At 36.5% G+C, this 23,595-nt stretch overlaps 1 protein-coding gene across 1 annotated transcript in view; it reads right to left on the minus strand.

Moving 5' to 3' along the window:
- The window catches only part of BBX (BBX high mobility group box domain containing), a 242,479-nt gene that overhangs the window by 90,374 nt on the left and 128,510 nt on the right, over positions 1–23,595 (minus strand). Inside the window, exon 6 of the mRNA XM_044670112.1 lies at positions 7,203–7,283. Coding sequence (XP_044526047.1) covers positions 7,203–7,283 — 81 coding nt within the window. The remainder of the gene's footprint in view (positions 1–7,202; positions 7,284–23,595) is intronic.

A 23,595-nucleotide genomic window follows, 5' to 3' on the forward strand; every position in this document is an offset into this window, starting at 1 on the left:
TTTATAATGTGTTCTGCATCCAGAGACAGTATGTTTAAAAGCAAAAACCATAATGAGCAGTAATTAATTCAAAAGAATAACCTTTTATAGGTCAAGGTTAGGTGCCATGGATGGTAGATAGGGTACACAGTATGCACCATGGATAAATTCTCCTGGGAGCATAAAATCATAATTATATTACTGTCTAACCTTTGTATAAATGTAGGCACATAGATGTTCAAAGAGTATGTATGTGTATATGGCTGAGGGGGTTGAGGGTTTAGGGAAGGAGAATCCCTGGTACCTCATAGAAAGGGTCTATAGCAGGGGTCAGCAACCTTTTTGGCTGTGAGAGCCATAAATGCCACATTTTTAAAAATGTAATTTCGTGAGAGCTGTACAGTGCTCACAGTGTACGCTCCTGTAACAGCGCCTGAAAAAAAATTGACTTTATGGCTCCTGCAGAAAGAGCCATATCTGGCCCTCAAAAGAGCCAGATATGGCTCAAGAGACATATGTTGCCGACCCCTGGTCTATAATAATGCTTTCCTTGAAGTATGCTGAGACACCAAATTTCCTTGCTAGGTATACACTAATTAAATTTTCTTCTAAAACCTTCCATGAAAATGTGTAACAGCTACCTTCCATATAACTAACTGCTTTTAACAATGCAGAATTGCCCTAATTATAGCCTAGTTCATAGTCCCAAAATATTTAAATTTCACACACCACCCATTTAGAGATGCATGCATTTTAAAAGTTTTACTTCACTTTGCTCACTCCTGGACTTTGTCCAGTAATGGGCAATCTTTTGAGCTTGGTGTATCAAAATTCTTAAAAAAACCGAGCATAGCTTGGGTGGTGTGTTGCTTTGAGAAAAAAAAAAAACATAATTTCACAACATTAATAGTTTAAATAACAAAAACGTATAATTATAAAATATAACTGTATTTAATGAACCAAAATAGGTAAATTAATATAGGTAGAACTGTCATCTATAGTGCACAGAGTGTCTACACTACACTACAGCAAATATTTCAACCTTGGCATGCATCCCCATGTTTCTCTGTATGTGGCCACGTGTCATAAAAAATGGCTATGCGTATCATAGGTTTGCCATCACTGACAGTCCATAAACATTAAATGCCCACTATGTGCCAGCCACTGTGTTAAGTGCTGGGCTTACTTACAAAGGAAAAAAAAAAAGCCAGTTCCTGCTCTCAAAAAGTTCACAAATTAAGGAAGGAGACAACTATGTACAACCAAGATATACACAGTATAAACTAGAATTAACAGGGATCAAGAAAAACTTTCTGTAGAAAGCAGGATTTTAACTAGGATTTGTGGAAAACCATGGAATCCAGGAAACAGAGATGGGGAGAGAGAGCATTCCAGGCATGAGGGTCAACCAGTGAAAATGTCTAGAGTCATGAGATGGATTGTCTTATTGGAGGAACAGGAAGAAGGGCTGTGTCACAGGATCAGAGAGTACTTGAAGGAGCCTGGACTGAAAATTCTGTAAAGATAGAGGATATGGGGGCAGCTGGGTAGCTCAGTGGAGTGAGAGTCAGGCCTAGAGACAGGAGGTCCTAGGTTCAAACCCGGCCTCAGCCACTTCCCAGCTGTGTGACCCTGGGCAAGTCACTTGACCCCCATTGCCCACCCTTACCAATCTTCCACCTTTGAGACAATACACCGAAGTACAAGGGTTTAAAAAAAAAAAAAAGATAGAGGATATGGGTAGATTATAAAGGATTTTGAATACCAAACGGATTTTACATTTGATCCTGGAGGTAACAGGGAGCCACTGGAATTTATTGAGTGAGGGGTAGGGTGAGGGAGAGGGTGGCATGTTCAAATCTGCATTTTAGGAAAATCACTGACAGCTGAATGGAGGATGAACTGGAATGGGAAGAAATTTATGGCAGGGAGACTAACCAGCAGGCTAATTAAATAGTATAGGTGTGAGGTGATGAGCCCTTGTATCACTCTTTAATCTCCTTCTCTTCCTCCTCCTCTTTATTCTAGCCACCCTAGAGAAACTTCTACTTCTGAAGTCCTTTTCTCCTGATTGGTAACTCCTTCCTTAGGGACCACCATTTTAAGAAGGATCTTGACAATGCTTCACCTCAATCACACCTGGACTCACTCTCCAAAGACCTCCTCGCCTCATCTCTCCTATGTTTTTCCTTCCCTGTTGGAATGGGAAATAGTAGGGTTTGCTGTTATTCAATTAGATGCAGTGGAAGAAGGCTGAGCCTACAGTCAGGAAGGTCTGAAGTGAAATCTTATCTCAGACACTCTGGTGTATGTCTGGCCAGGTTCCTTTACTTTTCCTAGCCTAAATTTTCCCAACTCTAAAATTAGGAAAGGATACAGACCTTTCCAGGCTATGCAATGTCCAAAGGACACACACACCTGCATTTATATAATTGTGTACAGTATTAGTAACAACAGCAAAAGCAGCAGCAGCAGTAGCAATATCCCCAGAGTTTATTATCCATACATGTGTAGATAGCTAGTAGCTATCTACAAATTTGCAAAATGCTTTATACTTATAAAGCATTTTGCAAACCTTAAGCCTTGTATTTTTAAAGGTTTTTAGTAGTTATTTTATTTCTTTATGCATTAGCAGTAGTAGCAGTATTTTGTAGTAGTAGCTTTAGTTGTATTCATAGTAGTTAACAATAGTATCCCCAGAATTTAGTATAGTGCCTGAAACATAGTAAATATTTAATAAATGCACTATCTAGCTAGTTACTAGCTATCTACACATGTATGGATAATAAACTCTTGGGAAAATACTGCTACTGCTGCTTTTGCTGTTGCTACTAATACTGTACACAATTGTATAAATGCAAGTATGTATGTTTATTGTATAAAATGAATACACACATGTTATACATATAGAAAAATAGAACATTTAATAATAAATTAATTACTATGTGTCTGGCACTACATTAAATTCTGGGGAGATTATTACTACAACTGTGAGTGCACTACAGAGTGCTACATAGAGAGAGTGATGGGCACATAGTGTGTTTTATATCATATATGTTTTATATCATAAATGTTTTATATCACTGTCTCTCTCTCTCTACACACACACACACACACACACACACACACACACACACACACACACACACAATTACTGATTAGCCAAAGGTCACCAAATCATAGAATTTTACAGTTAGAAGTTTTTTATAACTCATCTAATCAAATTCCTTCATTTTGGATACCAGCCACCTTCTTTGGAGTCAAAGAGTCTAACATGACTTATTCAAGTTAATGGAAGTCCTCTGACTCAACATCCCAGGGTTTTTTCCTTTACTACTTTTTAGTTAGTATTTTGTGAATTATATAAAAGCTAAATTTTTAATTTAATGGACTTCTCTGTTGCTATTCAACATACCTTTGAACTATTTCTCTGACATCCATTCATAGTATGTGCTTAGGGAATACAAGCTAATCCTAACAATAGGCTAAGCAAAAGTCAAGAAGGGAGGATATATGCTAAATATATAAAGAAAATATAAGAAAAATGAATTTTATAGTATCTAGTGCCAGATGAAAATTATTTTTTGGCTTACCTACTTTGTTTTATGATTTATCCATTCACTGGCCTGGATAACATTCTGATGACTGTACAATGACTTTTCTATCAAGTGTTTAGATTAATCTTCATATTTTAGGGTGCTCTATTTGGCTTCCTAAAATTGACTGTGAACAGAAGAGGTAACATCTGTCTCTTTTTCACCATGGAACTCTCTCCTAGGTAAGAAGAGATGCTTTTCCCCTTATTGGAAACAATTTAGGAAGAATCAGGGCCCAAAATCATAGGTCTCACTTTATACGAAAGGGACTGTATATGACTGGGTGGGAGAAAAGGGGAAGAAGAAAAGATGGCAGAGGAATAGAAAGGGAAACAATCAATGATCAGTTGGTCTATTAGTGGGCTACCGATTAATACCTTCCAAGATCCACAGAACAATTGACCCTGCAATATTGGATTCATTTATGGAAGGAACTTTACTAGAATCCCAGGAGTTTGGGCATGGAGCTAATAATGAACCCAATGATGATACTACTTACATAGCATTTACATCATGGCTGAGTGGGCAGTAACTGTTTTATATGCCATTGCACCAGCTGCTGAATCCAAGGCTAGCATCTAAAAACTAAGATAAACACTTTGGGGTAGTTACAATGCGCTAAATATCAGGTATGTCAAAGATTAGCCACTATCCATTTACGGTTCATATCTTAGAGTGTTAAAGCAATAAAACATGAGAACAAGGAAATCCATTCTGTCTTGAATGAAAAACAAATGGTTCTGAATAACTGGAAGGGACTGACTTAGAATCCACACAAAAAACGAATTATCATTTTGCCAGATGTTTTCTTTCTTTACTTTAAAATTTTTATTAACACCAAATGGATGACAATAAAGGCAAATAAGTGCTACAAACTATCCCTCTAGACAGTGAAAATAATGGTCTGTTTTCCATAATGGAAGATTATTACAACATGTTAATTTATTCAGAATTCATCAACCTAATTGTTCTTTATGAGACAATAGAATTATACGGTATTTTTTATTACAAGTTTCATGAAGCAACACCCAAACAGCCAAGATAAATGTTGTGCTATTAGGAAGCAAGCAGATAAACATGCCAGAAAAGTAGCAAACTAATATTTGATATAACTATCTAAAGAGGAAGAATGATAATTTTTTTTTTTTATTTCTGAAGGATTTGATTTGAATGTGAGCCATAGATCATTTTAGTTTATTTCTAACATAGGGCACTGGAAATTTTACTGCCACAAAGACATTATGCAGAGTTGTTATTGTTTATCCAAGTCAAATGTATATTGATATTAATCAGAACACTTCACTGATTAGGTTTTTCTCCACACCTAAAAAAAAATTTTTTTCCCTCACAATCTTCATCATTTTGGAATTAAACACTAATAAAAATACAACTAACTATAGGGATAGGTCAGAATTTATAGTTTAATAAATCATACTCACAACAGTGAGACAGTCATATCTCTTACAGACAGCTGTCCCCTTCTTTCTAACTCCACTGTCCTCATTACCTCATGTCTGAACAACTGTAGCAGCCTCCTTGCCAAAGACCAGATTAAATTCCATCTTTATGAATGAAGTAGCCTTTCCAACTGTCTATATTTTCTTCTTCTGAACCATAAGGGCAACTTTTATGTCATTTTTCATATTTTGCTATACTGTTTAGTCATGTCTGACTCCCGGTGACCCCATATGGGGGCATTCTTGGCAAAGGTACCAGAATGTTTTGCCATTTCCTTTTTCATTGCATTTAAGGCAAACAGAGGCCACACATCTAATAAGTGTCTGATGCCATATTTGAACTCAGGTTTTCCTTATTCCTGGCCTAGTGCTCTATCCACTGAGCAATTTAGCTGCCTCTATTTTGCTGTATAGCTATCTTATATTTCATTCCTCCATAGCTGACCAGGCTGCAGATTTCTTCAAAGGATCATAGATTTAGAACTAGAGCAATGATGAAGCTTGCTACTCATACCTCCTGACAGAGAGATGATAGACTCAGGGTGAAAAATGAGACATATATTTTTTGGACATGGCCAATGCAGGGATTTGTTTTGCTTGGCTATGCATATCTGTTATAGGGATTTATTTTCTTTTCCTTTTTCTTTCTTTTCTCCATGATAAGAATGAGTGGGATAGGAAAACTAATTTTTATTTATTGAAAAATTAATTGAAAAATAGTCCTTAGAGGCAATCTATTCCCACCTTCTCCTTACACAAATGGGGAAATTAAATCCCAAAGAGGTTAAGTAATCTGCCCCAAATCATACAATATCTTGCAGAAAGATGATAGTTGCTAACTAAATATTTATTGAATGGAGGTTTTCACTTTCTTCTTTAGGGTTAACAAAAGAAAAGAAATATATAAAACATCAACTCCATCCAATTTTGATAATAGCTTTTATATATTTATATAGGAATGAGTACATGACTAAAGCTAAGGCTTCTGTGGATGCCCAAGATCCTAGTCTTCCTTTTCATCAATGCCTCTGAGTTCCATTTAATACATATCTCAATTTTTTCTTTTCTTCTCTGGTCACAGCACTCCAAGCAAATCTGGGTCCCCAAGGGAGTCTGTCTAATATTAGTGTAGGATTAAGTCTGTAAGCCAAATCAGTAAGCATCTGAAGGGCCCTGGATGAGCCAGGAACTGTAATAAGCACTAGGGACACACAAAACAGTCAAAAGACAATCTCTGACATCAAAACAAAACAAAACAAAACAAAACAAAACAAAACAAAAACCTCAAAACCTCACAATCTAATGGAGGAGATAACAAATAAACAAATATATACAGACTATATATATATATGTATATATATATAAAATAAAAATATACAGGACAAATAGGAAATAATAAAAAGAGAGAAAGCAGTAGAAAATCAAGAAGGAAAGGGAGAGTTTTCCTGAAGAAGATGGAATTTTAGATGGGACTTGAAAGAAACCAGGGTACCAAGGAAGTGGCAATTAGGAGAGCATTTCAGGGATGAGAAATAACAAGAGAAAATGTCCAGAGCTGAAATACCAAGAAAAATATGAACAGCAGTCACTAAAGTATATCTAAAGGGATAGCTGAGTACTTTAATAGGTCAAATTTGTGGCTGTATGACCACAAATAAACAATGCATAAATGAAACCATTCAGTGTCATCATTGGAAGAAAATCAACAAATTGCGATCTTGGGCTTATACTGACAGCTCATATTGCCTTTAAAATGAATGAGTTACTGACATTTACTTAGACTATTCTAAGATTAGTTATTACAGAATGTGAAAAGCTACTGAATGATGATTAGTTCTATTTACACCAACAGAAACCAGAAGCTCCAGACAGAGAAGAGTGTTATGGGTGATATATCACAGATGTTAGAATACCACACCTAGAGTTCACTGCCCATTATTAATCTCCCATCTCAAGGTTTCCTGAGACTAAAAGGTGTTTTGTTTTGTTTCTCCACAGAACCCTATTATATGATTTAATGACAAAGTGACTATTTCATACTCATTAATTTCACAACTACTTAGGTGCTTCCTAAGTAATTACATGGTCATAAAGAGTTACATGACTTTCCCCATAAAACATACACAAACTCACATGCACCAACTAGTATCTTGAAGAAAAATTACCATACCTCTGCAAATTGAAACAGGGCTGACTCTTCACACTGTTTGGCAGGAGCAGGAGCCTCTGGATGTGATGTGTTTGAAGATATCTGAATGAAAAGAAAAAAAGTATTTATACATAAGGGTGTTTCTTCTTCTTCTTATCATCATCATCATCATCATTACCAGATGCCAAGATTCTAATATTTGTTTCCAGTTAAGTATAGATATAGGTGAACCCATAATTGGTGTGAAAAGAGTAGTAAGATTCAGTCCACATGATTTGCCATGTCTCAGTATGACAGTCCCATGTAAATATCAAATAGTGACATGAGTGATCTAAGATGACTTTCATTACCACAACAAGTGAAAAAAATGCCTGTCAACTTCCCTATAGGACATTTCTAACTGGATGTTCCACCAAGAAGGATTAGCATTTATATTTTTAAAAATCTATTTCAAAGAGCTTTTCATTTATTCATTCGTTTGTTCATTTGTTCATTTGTTCGTTCGTTTGTTTGTTTGTAATGATGGAATTTATTTCCAAGTATCTCAGACCCTCTCCCTCCTCTCTTCACACCACAGAAGGCATCACCCAGAAACAGATATGTATATATAATGTTTTTTCTGTTTCCATTTTTCAGTTCATTCTTTGAAGTTGAATATTCACAAGTTATTTTTCAAATATGAAATCTGTAGCAGTATATTTGTTTTCTAAGTTCTTCTTATTCTTCATTATCATGCAGTTCTTTCCAAATTTTTGAAAAAACCAATCTGCGCATCTTTTCTTATAGTGCAGTAGTATTCCATCACAATAATATACAGCAATTTGTTTATTCATTCATTACCTAATTGATGGATATCTCCTTGATTTCCAGTTCTTTGCTCCCTCAAAGAGAGACGCTAGAAATATTTTTAAACATTTAGTTTCTTTTCCTTTTTCCTGATCTCTCTGGGAAACTGACCCAGCAATGGTACTGATGGGTCTAAGGGTATACACAATTTTATAACTTTCTGGGCATAATTCCAAATTGCTCTCCAAAATGGTTGGATCAGTTCACAGTTCCACTGACAGTTTATTAGTGCCTCTATTTTTCCACATTCCCCCCAAATATTAAGTGACAGCACTTATATAGTACTTTAAATTTGCAAAGAGCATTATAAATAGTATTTTGTATTTTTCTTTTAACAACTCTGGAGAGTAGGTGCTATTATTATCTCCATTTTACAAATTCGAAACCAGAGGCACAGAAATTAAGTGATTTATCCAGGGTCATATAGCTAGGAAAGTATCTGAAGTGGGATTTGAACTCCAAGTTTTTCTGACTCCAGGTCTGGCACCACCTATCTACTTCCATGTCCTCCCAGATTTGTAATTTAAGGGCCATCTTTTACTTCTTACTCTTATTATATATCTACCTAATCAATTAGTAATTCTTATCTTTTCTACCTTCACAACATTTTTTATATTCTCCCTTCTCTCCACTCACAGAGATATCACTCAAATTCAGGCCCCCATCACCTTTCTCTTGTATAATTCCAATATAACCTCCACCAACTTCCAAAGTAACCTTCCTAAAGGACAGGTCTAGCCAGGTCCACTCTCAATTCAATAAACACCAGTAGTTTTCTTTTATGACTTCTAGGAACAAATAAAAACCCCTTTAACATTGAAAGCACCTCATAACCAACAACCTTTTCTATCTCCTTTCAGTCTTTGAACACTTTACTCCCCTCCATGCACCCTAGAATTCAGCCATAATTTATCATTGCACCAGCCATGACACTCCATCTACAGTCTCTGTGCTTCTGATTTGGCTGCTCCCTTTTCTCAGTCTTGGAACAATCACCCTCCTCATTCCAGCCTCAGAATTACTGGATTCTTTTTTGACTCATCTCAAATAGCACCTTTTGTAAACTACTTCTCTTAGCCTCCTCCTTCTCCTCCAAGATTACCTTCCATTAACTCTGTATGGATTTTGTATAGACTTTTTTTTACATAATATCTATTACATTAGAATTAAGTTCCTTGAATGCCTTTGCTTTCCTTGTATCCCTAGTGTTTAGCCCAGTGCATGACACATAGTGAATACTTAATAAATTATTGTTGTTTGGTTAATTTTTTTAAAAGACCACTAAATATTTTTGTATAGCCGCACTTTTGTGGTAGAAAAAAACTGGAAAATGAGGGTATGCCCTTCAATTGGGGAATGACTGAACAAATTGTGGTATATGCTGGTGATGGAATACTATTGTGCTCAAAGGAATAATAAACTGAAGGAATTCCGTATGAACTGGAAAGACCTCCAGGAATTGATGCAGAGCGAAAGGAGCAGAACCAGAAGAACATTGTACACAGAGGCTGATACACTGTGGTAAAATCGAATGTAATGAACTTCTGTACTAGCAGCAATGCAATGATCCAAGACAATTCTGAGGAACTTATGGGAAAAAACACTACCCACATTCAAAGGAAGAACTACAGGAGAGGAAACACAGAAGAAAAAGAAATGCTTAAACACATGGGTTGATGCAGACAGGATTGGGGATGCAGACTCGAAATGAACACTCCAATGCAACTATCAATAATATGGAAATAGGTCTTGATAGATGACACATGTTTAAACCAGTGGAAATGTGCCTCGGCTATGGGGGGAAGTTGAAAGGGGGGGGTGAAGGGGAAAGTAAGAACATGAATCATGTTACCATGGAAAATTTTTCTAAAGAATAAAAAATTCTTTTAAAAGACCACTAAAATAAGAAGTTGTGCCAGAAAAAAAAGGCATGGAATTTTGCTTTGCTTTGTGTTTTTTAGGGCTGTTATTTGTATATCCTATAATATCTGTATTTCTTTTAAAAAAAGATTCTACTAGGGGCAGTTGGGTAGCTCAGTGGAATGAGAGTCAGGCCTAGAGACAGGAGGTCCTAGGTTCAAATCTGACCTCAAACACGTCCCAGCTGTGTGACCCTGGGCAAGTCACTTGACCCCCATTGCCCACCCTTACCACTCTTCCACCAAGGAGCCAATACACAGAAGTTAAGGGTTTAAAAAAAATAAAATTCTACAGGACAGAACAGGGATGACTGACAACAAACACACTGGAAAAAGATAAGATACAAAGTAAACCTTTTATCAGTTGTACAATCTTTATTAAGATTGTGTCAGGCACTGGGCTAAGTAATAAGGACACAAAGAAAAAATAAAGACAGTACTTGCTCTCAGGGAGCTCACAATCTAATAGGGGAGGATAACATACAAATAATTATATACAAATAAGATATATACAGGATAAATTAGAAATAGTCAACAGGGGGAAAATGCTAGGATTAAGAGAAATTGAGTTGCCCAGCAATACCTCTACTAGTTCTACATCCCAAAGAGATCAAAGATAGGGAAAAGGATCTACTTGCACAAAAATATTTATAGCAGATCTTTTTTTGTGGTGTCAAAGAGCTGGAAACTGAAGGAATGACCATCAATTCAAGAATGGCTGAACAAGTTGTGGTATATAATTGTAAGAATTCACAAACAAGATAATCACAAAAAACCTGGAAAGACTTATATGAAGTGATCCATAGTGAAGTGAGCAGAACCAGGAGAACACTGTGTACAGTAACAACAATGTCAATGACTTAACTATTTTTAGCAATGAAAGGATCCTGGAGAACTCCAAGGGATTCATGTTAAAAAAGACCATCTATAGTCTATAAAGACCACTGCTATAGAAGAAACTGAAGAAAGTCTGAATGCAGATTGAAGCATGCTATTCTCCACTTTATTTGCGCCATATTTTTTTTAGTGTGATTTATTTGTCTTCTTTCACAACTCAATGAACATGGAAATATGTATTATATAACAACACATGTACAGTCTATATCATATTACCTGCCATCTTGGGAAAAGAAGAGGCAGGGAGGAAGGAAAAGAACATGGATCGCAAAATTAAGAAGATTATTATTGAAAATTGTCCTGACACAATGTAGGGGGGTACCTCAAAAATTTTTTTTATTTTTAAACCCTTACCTTCCTTCTTGGATTCAATACTGTGTATTGGCTCCAAAGCAGAAGAGTGGTAAGGGTAGGCAATGGGGATCAAGTGACTTGCCCAGAGTCACACAGCTGGGAAGTGTCTGAGGTCAGATTTGAACCTAGGAGCTCCCGTCTCTAGGCCTGGTTCTCAATCTACTGAGCTACCCAGCTGCCCCCTTAAAAAAATTTTTTTAAAGAATGATTAGGAAAGGCTTCCTGTAGAAATGAGGATTTTTGTTGGGATTTGAAGAAAATCAAGAATCCAGGAGGAAAAGATGAACAGAGAGCATTCCAGGAGTGAGGAACATCCAAAGAAATTCCCAGAGTTAAGAGAGTGTATTGTTCAGGGAAGAGCAGAGGTGGATCAAAGAGTAGCATAGAGAGGGGGTTGTAGGGCATAAAAATATGAGAAGAGTCAGAGATCTACTTATAAAAATATATATAGGTTTTATAGAACATCTTGTTCAAGATGTCTAGTTCTTAATAATTTAAGCTGCAATTTTTTTTTTAATCTTGACTATACATGAGTAGTTCAATCTGAGAACAGAATGGGAAGGGGTATCCAAAAGCTTATTATGATGGGAACCAGTTACAAACTATGGCTCTGAAATGGGTCCTTGTATACAATTAGTGTGATGATGAGCCAAGAGAATCAGTCAGGGCATAAAAAGATGCTTACATGAACAATAACTTCAGCACTCTGTCCTATGAATGACATTTTGGGGGTGGGGGAAGGAAAGGGGACAGAACTATCAAAAAAGAAATGAATGAGGGAATGTCTGAGTTGTTCTCATTCTCCTTTTCACACACTCAGTCATCTAGCTAAATAGACCTACTTGGCTTTTTCTGATTCATCAACTAATCTGTCACTTCTGAGATTTTCATGTAGCCAGTCCTGAATACCTAGAAGGTATTCTCTCTTTATAACAATCACTTATAATAATTAGTTGCCTTCTGGGCTCAACTTTAGTGCCAGTGGAGGCTTCTCTGGATCCATTCAGTGTGTGTTAGTACAGTCTTACTTCTCAAATTGCCTTGAATTTACTTACTGGTGTAAATATTATATTCATTAGTAAGGGGAATATGGAGTATTTTTTGGGAGTTTTTTGTTTTAGTTTTTGCAATGTATACCTGCTACCTAGCACAGGGTCTTTCATATTAAAAGAAATAGACAAATGCTGAATGAATGAAAAAATGAATAATTGAACAAGGAGGCTGTCTGGTTCTATAGTAAGAGTAAGAGATAACCAAACAGATAGCCCAAGCGCTACTCTGGTATCCATGAAATGTTAAAAGACCAAGAAAAGGGCCCGCAACATGTTAGGTGCATCTTCTATAAGTAAAGGCTGAGTCAATGTAATCAAAATGACAGTACTACCTAAATTAATGTACTTATTTAGTGCCATGCCAATAAAACTACCAATGAAATATTTTACAGAAATAGAAACAATAATAGAATTCATCTTGAAGGGGAAAAGGTGAAGAATTTTAATGAAAATTATAGAATACTTATGGAAGAACATAGGCAAGAAAGGAGGTACTCCCAATCTCTTAAGGAAGTCCATTTCATTTTTAGATAATTCTAAATATTAGGAAATATTCCTTCATATCAAAGCCAAATCTCCTTCTTTGCAATTCTTACCTGCTGCTTCTAATACTAAAGTATATGTCTGACATCTTTTCCCAGGATTATTCTTCAAATTATTGAAAAAAAGTTATTATTACAACTGAGTTATTATTACCACTGAGCCTTCTTTTCTCCAAACTAAATATTCTAAGTTCCTTCAATGTATCCTTATTCTGAGGAGTCAAGGTTCTCTGCCATTCTGGCTACCCTCCTCTAGAAGATCTATAGAATATTAATATCCTTCATAAAGGGTGACCACACTTGGTTAAAAGAACTTGGGATGTTTTGTCTAGAGAAGAGGTCTTGAGGTAAGAGGTGATAGCTGTTTCAAATACTAGATCTCAAATCCATCAAAGTAATAATTGACATCTAATGTTCCTCATTGTAAAAACACCTTATTTACAACATTCTGACTATATAAAAGAAAAAAAAAAGCTTTTCTTTTTTCTCATAAAAATTTAAAATAAAGAACAAATTCTTACATTAATTTGTTTTTGGTTGTGACACCACTTTGTGCCATCTTTTAATATAAAGGGACTGTTGCCAAGTAAATTAAAAACAAGTCCAAGAAATAGGGTTGCGAGGGCAAATACTAATAGAATCTTCTCTATAACGAGTTCCTTCTGGCTGTAGACTAGAATATTTCAGTTGAATGCTCAATAACTGTCTTCAGTATTTGAAAATAACATTGATAATAATACTACTTACTATGTCAAATAGCTCTTAATGAGTAGGTTTACCCTTCATAAACAGAAGAATTTGAGCAAAACACTGAAATGGACTCCAAAGTCAATCATTTAAAAAGTTATTTAAATACAACCAAGGATGGAAGCTAGCATTCAGTATGATCACTTTGTGATCATAGTGCAAAAATCTGTGTTCAGGTAAAGAAAGAGTAGGGATAAGGAATGAAATGCTAAATCTACAAATTACAGAGGAAGACATCATAGAATATATTCAATTTTTAATTTATAAAAACATTCAATAAGACTGATCCCAACACTGAACCTCAGGAGACCTTTCTCATTTCCAAGCTGGTTTTTTTACAATATACAGTTCAGTTATTATAATAAGCAGTGAAAATGCTCAAAATAGGCAGTCCTAATTGACAAGGTAGATGTAAATAAATCATTAAGACTGGATGACATCCAACCAAATGCTCCGAAGGAACTCAAGGGTGAAATTGTAAAATTGTTAGCCAAAACGTGTAACCTGTCATTATAAACAGCTAATGAGCCAAAAGACTGGCAAACTGACAATGTGAATCCTAATCCATATAGAAGGGCACTCAGGTCAAATAAAAGTTGTACTTTATGAGTAGGAAGGCTTAATAGTGGCAAGATCACTAAATACTTAGGCAAACATAACCTTTGGAGAAAAAAACTAGAAAGAAAGTGATATGATTTCAATGCAGGATATTTATGCCTGACTAACCTACTAGAATCCTTTGAGGAGTAAATAAAAGTATGAACAAAGGAGAACCAGTACATATAATTTATTTAATACCTTCGAAGAGCCTTGGACAAACTTCTAACCAAAGGGTTTATTTTTAAATTGTTACACTATGAGATTGGGAATAAATATGGAATTAATGGATAAGGACTTAGACGCAGGAAGAAAATGTAAGCAATTTTTCCATAGGTACAGGAAAGTAAACGCTGGAGTCCCTCTAAGGTTCAGAGTTTGAATTAATCCTATTGAATATTTTTATAAATTATTTAGAAAATGTACCTAGTGAATCTCCAGAATTGGAGATGGCATTGAATTCTTCCAGGAAGCAAAATAATGAAATAACCAGAATAAACTACAGGTATATCTTAAAAAGATGTAAGTAAGGAGAAGAATGATACCACAACATAGGAGGACTTCCGGTTAAGATGGCGGCAGTGTAAGGAGCAGCTGCTCAATCTCTCCTGACCAAAGCATACAGAACTCCTCAAGGGGAAATAAAAACGAGTTCAGAGGAACGAAGGAACCCCACAACAGGACGCAGCATTGAAGGTACGCAGAATCGGGGCATTTCCACGCTATAAAGGGGTGAAACAGCTCTCACTAAAATGGGAGAGGAAGAAGCCCCTCCCCCACCCCCACACTGCACCCCTTGCACAACCAACGCACAAGTGGGAAAACAGGACTGGGGCAACCAGATAATCACTGGCAGCCCTGGGGCTTGTACCTGTGTGCTGCAAGGCGAGGGACCCCAGGTGGCTGGGGGCGCACACCAGAGCGTCCACGTGGGTGAAGGCACCGCCTAGGGCCGGGACAAAGGCCCCTAAGACATGGCCTTTCCCAAGCACTGAAGGCATCGCCTCAGGTGCGAATAAAGATCTCCAGCCCACAGGCTTTCACTACCTTCTGCGGGGGTGAAGGCAGGGCCCTAAGAGCATCTGCGCAGGCAAAGGCAGTGCCCTAGGCTTGAATCACTATCTTCAGCCCAGGCTTGGACCTCCAGTGAGGACACTGTGAGGACAGGAATGCGGCAGTGGAAGCAGCCCCAAAGACTGCTGAAGGAACCTCGGGCAGAGGGGCAGACCGGGAACTACCAGGAGGCCTGACCCCGAGGACAAGGAGACTGAAGTCCCCTCCCCCCTCCCCCAGAGCTAACAAGGCCCAGGCAGACCCTGAGTGCAAAGACAAAGCGTAAAAGGGGCGGGGCCAACAATGGCCAGCAATAAGGAAGCCCAGAAGAAAAAGACTATCAAGAGAAACTCTGGAACACTCGACAACTTCTACACAGAGAAAATCCAGACAACAGAGGAGGGAAAACAAAAATCCAAACCTCCCCCCAAAAATGAAAGCTGGTCACAAGCTATGGAAGAGTTTAAAAATGAAATGATGAGGAAGATGGAAGAAATCTGGCAAGAAAATAACAGTTTAAAAGGCAGAATTTCGCATTTGGAAAGTGAGACAAGTCAACTGAAGACCAAAAATGACCAGATTGAAAAGGAAAACCAAAAAATTATAGCCGAAAACCAAAACATTAAAGCCGAAAACCAGTCCTTAAAGGCTAGAATCGAACATTTAGAAACCAATGATCTCTCAAGACAACAAGAACAAATAAAACAAAGTCAAAAGACTGATAAAATAGAAGGAAACATGAAATATCTCAATGAGAGAGTGACAGACCAAGAAAACCGGTCTAGAAGAGACAACTTGAGAATCATTGGTCTTCCAGAAAAGGCAGAAATTAATAGAAACTTGGACTCCATACTTAAAGAAATTATTCAGCAAAATTGCCCTGAAGTTCTACAACAAGAGGGCAATATAGACATTGAAAGGATCCAAAGAACACCCTCTACACTGGACCCAGAAAAGTCAACACCCAGAAATATAATAGCAAAATTGAAGAGCTTTCAAGTTAAAGAAAAAATCTTACAAGAAGCCAGAAAGAGACAATTCAAATACCAAGGAGCACCAATAAGGATCACACAGGATCTGGCAGCCTCAACGCTAAAAGACCGCAAGGCTTGGAATACAATATTCAGAAAGGCAAGAGAGCTGGGCCTTCAGCCACGAATCAACTACCCAGCGAAATTGACTATATACTTTCAGGGGAAAGTATGGGCATTCAACAAAATTGAAGAATTCCAAGTTTTTGCACAAAAGAGACCGGGACTAAATGGAAAGTTTGACACTCAACCACAAACATCAAGAGAAAGATGAAAAGGTATATAAGAAACAGAGGGAAAAGAAAGAAAACACATAGTCTTTTAAGCTTGACTCTTTAAGGGCATAAATAAGATCTAATTATCTGTATTCCTATGTGGAGAAATGCTATGTATAATTCTCTGTAGTGAACTCTATACACTATTATAATATTCACTATTATAGCAACCAGAAGAATAATTCATAGGGAGAGGGTGGAATACTAAATGGTCTAAGAAGACATGGGGGGTGGGAAAGAGGTGGGGAATAGTAGGGGACAGCAAGAAAAATCCGAGTAAATAAGAAAAATAAGATATTCTATTACACACAAAGAGGGCATGGGAAGGGGAGGGGTTGAATAATATCATAAGAAGGAGAGGAAGAGAGCATAATCAAACCTTACTCTCAGTGTAATCAACCTGGAGAAGGAAGAGTAGCTTTATTATCCATCCGGATAAAAAACTCTATCTAACCCTACTGAGAAAGTCAGAAGGGATAAACCAAAGGGAACAGGGGAGTGGGGAGGCCAAAAAAGGGAGGGGAGAAGAAGGGGGAGGGAATTCATTTGGTCTTTAAAAAAAAACAAAGAGGGGAACAACAAGGGAGGGGGCAGAAAGGGAAGTCAATCAAGGGAGGGGATAAGGGATACTGGCTCAAAGCAAACCACTGGTGTAAAAGAAAATAGTGTAATAAGAAGGAGTGGGTCTAGGGGAGGATACAAAAATGTCAGTGAATACACAACTAACAATTGTAACTCTGAATGTGAACTCACTCATTTGATTATATTAAGCTAAAAAGCTTTTGTACAAACAAAAACAATGTAGTCAAAATCAGAAGGGAAACAACAAATTGGGAAAAAATCTTTATAACAAAAAACTCTAACAGGGGTCTAATTACTCAAATATACAAGGAGTTAAAGCAATTATATAAAAAAATCAAGCCATTCCCCAATTGATGAATGGGCAAGAGACATGAATAGGCAATTTTCAGGTAAAGAAATCAAAAGTATCAATAGGCACATGAGAAAGTGTTCTAAATCTCTAATAATTAGAGAAATGCAAATCAAAACAACTCTGAGGTATCACCTCACACCTAGCAGATTGGCTAAAATGAAAGAAGGGGAGAGTAATGAATGTTGGAGGGGATGTGGCAAAATCAGGACATTGATGCATTGCTGGTGGAGTTGTGAAATGATCCGGCCATTCTGGCTGGCAATTTGGAACTATGCCCAAAGGGCTATAAAAGACTGCCTGCCCTTTGATCCAGCCATACCATTGCTGGGTTTGTACCCCAAAGAGATCATAGATAAACAGACTTGTACGAAAATATTTATAGCTGCGCTTTTTGTAGTGGCAAAAACCTGGAAAATGAGGGGATGTCCTTCAATTGGGGAATGGCTGAACAAAGTGTGGTATATGCGGGTGATGGAATACTATTGTGCTCAAAGGAATAATAAACTGGAGGAATTCCATGCAAATTGGAGAGTCCTCCAGGAAGTGATGCAGAGCGAAAGGAGCAGAGCCAGAACATTGTACACAGAGACTGATATACTATGGTAAAATCAAATGTAATGGGCTCCTGCACCAGCAGCACTGCAATGACACAAGACAGCTCTGAGGGATTTATGGTAAAGATGCTACCCACATTCAGAGGAAGGACTGCAGGAGAGGAAACATATAAGATAAACAATTGCTTGAATGCATGGGCTGAGGCGGACATGAATGGGAAATAGACCCTGAACAAGGACACTTGTTACAACCAGTGGAAATGTGCGTTGGCCATTGGTGGGGGGAGAGTGGGGGATGAAGGGGAAAGTAGGGGCATAAAGTATGTAAACAGATTAAAAATGAATATTAATAAATGTCTAATAAAAAATAAATACAACATAGGAAAAAAAAGAATGATAGGAGTTTCAAAGTGGATTAATGAAGGAAAATGCAAAATCATGTAAAAAAAAAACTGTGAAAAATCTAAATTTTGCCTACATGGTGGATGTCAAGCTCTCAGCTCTGACCCTGTGAAGCAATTTAAGTGTTACATCCACACAGTTTGCTAAACTGTTGGAAAAATGGTCAGTATCATTTTGAATACCATCAAAAGAGGGTATTAAGAACAAAATGTAAAACAAAAAATTCTATAACACAAAATAATGTGTGGTTCTAGCTGCCACATGTTAGAAAAGATGATAGATAAGAACGACAAAAAGATGACATAACTAACTAACAATAACAACCATAACAATAATATTAGCTTGTATTTATTTAGTGATCAGAGGCTGCTAGATGGTGCAGTGAATAGAGTATTGGACATGGAGTCAGAAGACATTCCTCTTCCTGAGGTCAAATCTGACCTCAGGTACTTATTAGCTATGTGATCCTGGACAAGTTACTTAACACTTGTTTGTCTCAGTTTCCTCTATACCTATAAAATGAGTTGGAGAAGGGAATGGCAAACCACTCTAAGATCTCTGCCAAGAAAACCCCACACTGGCAGCTAAGTGGTACAATAGATAGTGCACTATATTGGAGTCAGGGAGATCAGAGTTCAAATCCAGCCCAAGATATACTATTATCTATGTAACTCAAGGCAAGTCACTTAATCCTGTTTTCCTCAACTGTAAAATGAGCTAGAGAAGGAAATGGCAAACTATTTCAGAATGTTTGCTTAGAAAATACCAAATGGGGTCACAAAGAGTCAGACATGACTAAAATAACTGAACAACAAAAATTGTAGTGACTATTATGTGCCAGGAATTGTTCTAAGTGCTTTACACATATTATTTATTTGATCCTCATAATAGCCCCGGGAGATAGGTGCTATCATTATCCCTATAACAACTGAGAAAATTGAGACAGATAGAGTTTATTAAGTAACTTGTCCAAGGTTATACAGCTAATAAGTGAGGCTGATTTTGAAATTATGTCACCCCGACACTAGGCATAACGTTCTAACCACTGTACCAAAACAGAGAGAAATGAAAATATAATGATCCAGGGGATGGACTAGCAACAAAAGATAGACAAAGAAAAGTGTGGGAAAAATGAAGGTAGAAAAAAGATATATATTAAATCTATAAAAATTATGAAGAAATAAATAATATCGATTTGGTCAACAAATCTTGGGTTCTTGAACTTTGGATGACCACTTGAAAGTTATGAACAACATATAGCCAATAAAAAGATGTATTACTTTTTATAATGGGTAGTTATATAACATTACTACTCCAAGAGCATGAACAGATTTGAGAGCAACTCAATATTGGATTATGACAAAAGAATGGGATAGTTGGAGATGATATTTCTAAACTATGAGAATTGGTGTATAATCATGCCCTTATAATATGTTTGATATATCACACATTTAAATTCATATGACTTAAAATTACTTATTACATGCCAAACTTTCACTTGGGGAAGAGACGAATATATTTCATAAGGGGTCAAATCTACCTTCTATTATTATTTCTGATCAAAAACTGAGGTAATAGCCTTTCCCTGGATTAAAACTTACCTTAAGAATAAGATTAACCTGGAAAAAAAATTGAAGAAAGAACTGCTTATTTGATGTACTCCCCCCCCCCCCCACAAAAAAATTGGTGAGTGTTTTGACAAAAATCAGATTGAGACCAACATCTAGCATCACATGCCACAATAAAATCAAAATGGGTACGTGACCTACCTATTAAGGGTTATACTGCTTAAAAAGTAGAAGGGCAAGGAGTAAATTCTCAGTCAAATAAGAGCCAGAGGAGATTGCAAAGATAAAATAGATAACTTAGACAACAAGAAATTAAAATGCTGTGCCAATAAAAACTAATACAAGTAGGAAAAAAAGGGAAGATGTTGACTGGAAAAATATTTTTTAATCATATATTCCTAACAGGATTCTGGTATCTAAAATAGCAGAAACTAACACAAATATATGGATAAAGCACACTACCAAAAGATAGTGGTTAAAATATATGAACAAAGTGTTCTCAGAAGAGTTGCCAAGGATTAATGACCCTACGAAAATACTTCCTAAATCACTAATAAGAGAAACAAAAAACAAATCAGAGGCACCCAGCAAATTGGCAAAGATGACAAAAGATGGCAGAGATGACAAAAGGAAATGTTACAAAGGTTATGGGAAAATGTGCATATTAACAAACTGTGCTGCAAAATGGTCTAACTATTTTAGAAAGCAATTAGGAATAATTCAAAGAAAAGTGATGAAAATATTTAAACCCTTTTGACCCCCAAATTCCACCACTCAGCATATGCCTCAAGGAGGTCAATGATTAAAAGGAAAAAAAAATACAAAACATATCCAAATATTTATAGTAGCTCACTTCATAGTAGCAAAGAATTGAAAACAAGTATATGCCCTCTGATTATGGAATGGCTAAACAAACTGTAGGACATTATATAATAGCTATTATTGTGCTATAATAAATGATAATCAAGATGAATGTAGAAGAATGGAAACATATGAACTATGAAGGTGAATTAAACAGGGAAACATTATAGACAAAGACTATAACAATGTAAATATATTCAGTAACAAAGCAATTTAAACTGAATGCTGTGAAATATAATGACCAAGCTTGGTTGCAAATAAGTGATATGAACAGGTATCTTTCTCCCTTATTTCCATAGATGGGGGTCTATGGATGGGGTACACTATTGGTTTCAGATGTTTTAGATGTATTCTCTAGTCTTGCTGAGCTTTGCTTCCTTCTTTTTTATTCTGTGTTATAAGGGACAGCCCCTTAGGAGGGAGGACAGGGAGACATTGGGAAAAGTAGGTTATATAAAAATGAATTACATAAATTTTTATGTTCAAAAAGTATGTTCAAAAGTCATTTGTAATAACTTAGAGTATACTCAGCTTAAGTTACACACAGAAAAATAGGGTGGGCAAAAAGTAATAATACTGAGTATAATTTTTCATATATTATCCTTATACTTTTGAAAACACAATTTCTTCTAAGAATCTGAAAGCCTCCAAATCACTTTTTCAAAGCAGTATTCTGAGTATAACTGAATTAAGTTAATGAAAGAAAATGATTTTTTTTAAAGTTCAGATTTAAGGTCTCTGTAATTTTCTTGTTCACTAGCTATGAACTTGCAATATCTCACCTTTGCAAACTGATAAAATAGTGACTTCTGACAAGATTCTGAAACATCAAATTTGCAAAAACATGAGGATATCATAGAGTACAGAGGATGGGCAATAAAGAAATATCAAGGTAGTAGAGTTTGGAAATCAAGATAAGTAATAGACCACCAAAAATATGTTTGCCTTTAGAAGAAAATGGTTATAATATCCTGCTGGCTAGAGTGTTGTGATAAATAAGCATTTAAGTAGTTTGAAGTTTTTAAAAGGACTGTTCAAACACTAAGTAACTGCTATAATTAGCAAAATGAATCACGGTATGACTAGTATTTACCTAAGGAAAACTTTTTAAGTTGTCACCCATTATGATCATTTTTTCTAATTCTCTCTTTCTCCCAAAGAGAATTTTTTTTTGCTGTTAAAGTATCCAAAGCTTGTTACATCTTTCATGATGTTTTCCCTGATATGTAGTCACCAGAATATGTGAATAAGTGAAATCTGGAGGAATTTGCTTTGCCCCACACCCAGAAAAGAGTGTGACAAAATTCATTTACTTTTTTTCCAAGGTTTTCACTTTTTTATGCTAAAAAGCCCATAGGTCTAAAACTTTCTTTGATATTGTTTATGGATTTGAGCAAACACTTTGTTTTAAAGTCTTTGAATTTCTTTTTATCTTTATTGTCATTAATATTAGTTACAGGACAACCAACGATTTTTTATTTTTTTAGCTGCATTATGAAGCATTCTCCTTCACTGGTGCCCTAACTCTAGATGCCTCATTATGACAAAGAGGTCACGTGACGTAGGGTTTTTAAAGATGATGATAACAGAATATAAATTCTGGCAGTTCCTACCCCATCTGTAAAGGTGCAAATATGGCTTGGCAACAGACTTTCTGGCTTTAGAGAATCAGCCTAGTTAAACTCAGCTACCATTTGTCAGTAGGTTGTCTAAGAAGTACTATTGTTTTTTGAGCTATTGAAATTATAAGATACAAAAGGGTTATTATTATACATCAGTGGATGAAATACAACATTGATGAAAGCACGGATTTTAAAAAATTATTGGTACTTGGGATGTCCTGGTTTCAAATCTCACAGTAGATACTTTCTAGCTGTGTGGTCCTGGGTACCCCCAATGCCTAGCCTTTACCACTCTTTTTCCTTGGAACCAATACACAGTATTGATTCTAAGAAAGAAGGTAAAGGCTTAAAAATAAAGAAACAAACAAATAAATAAAATTACTGGTAATAATCCAATGTGTCTGGAGTTCAGACTAGTACCCTACCTCCTGGGTAACATGCCCAAATCCAAATCAATAACCCCACAATGATCATTCACCTAGTCTAGTTTCCCCTATCACTCTTTAGCCTTCCCTTACCCTCAAACAAACAAACAAAAACAAAAACAAAACAGCAACACCTCTGTACCATTTCTGATTAAATTTCTTCAGGGGACATTTTAAGAACAAAATTCCATCACCACATGGAGCCATGTTGCCAAACTGTAGCCAGCATTTGAAACTCTAATAGCTACCCATTAATTTAAAAAGAGCACTGACCACCTGTTTCCAGCGATCAGTTCCATTGATTAGTCTCAGGAGCTTTAATTAATTTTCCACTCGTTCTTTGGCTGCTCTAGGCTTGACTTCCTTACTACTGTCCCTTGACTGCTAGGGAACTGACAAGCAAATGTTTCCATAAAACATGCTCAGCTGCTTCCAAAGAATTTGAGGCCAATCAGCACAAAAGTGAGAGCCTGCTGGCCTTTAACAAAGATGCTTAGGTAAACAAGGACCCATACATATCCTGAAACTGGTAGTTGGCAAAGGACAGGGAATTCCTTCACCTGGAGGTACTCTTGGGCAAAACTGACTCCATTCAAAGGTTTAGAAATAAAAATCAACACTTCCTAGACATGGAAAGAAGTCAAACAAGTTTGATTGCCAAATTCCTTTTCTCTCTCTCTCTCTCTCTCTCTCTCTCTCTCTCTCTCTCTCTCTCTCTCTCTCTCTCTCTCTCTC

The sequence above is a fragment of the Gracilinanus agilis genome, chromosome 3, assembly GCF_016433145.1.
Source record: "Gracilinanus agilis isolate LMUSP501 chromosome 3, AgileGrace, whole genome shotgun sequence".
Taxonomy (NCBI): domain Eukaryota; kingdom Metazoa; phylum Chordata; class Mammalia; order Didelphimorphia; family Didelphidae; genus Gracilinanus; species Gracilinanus agilis.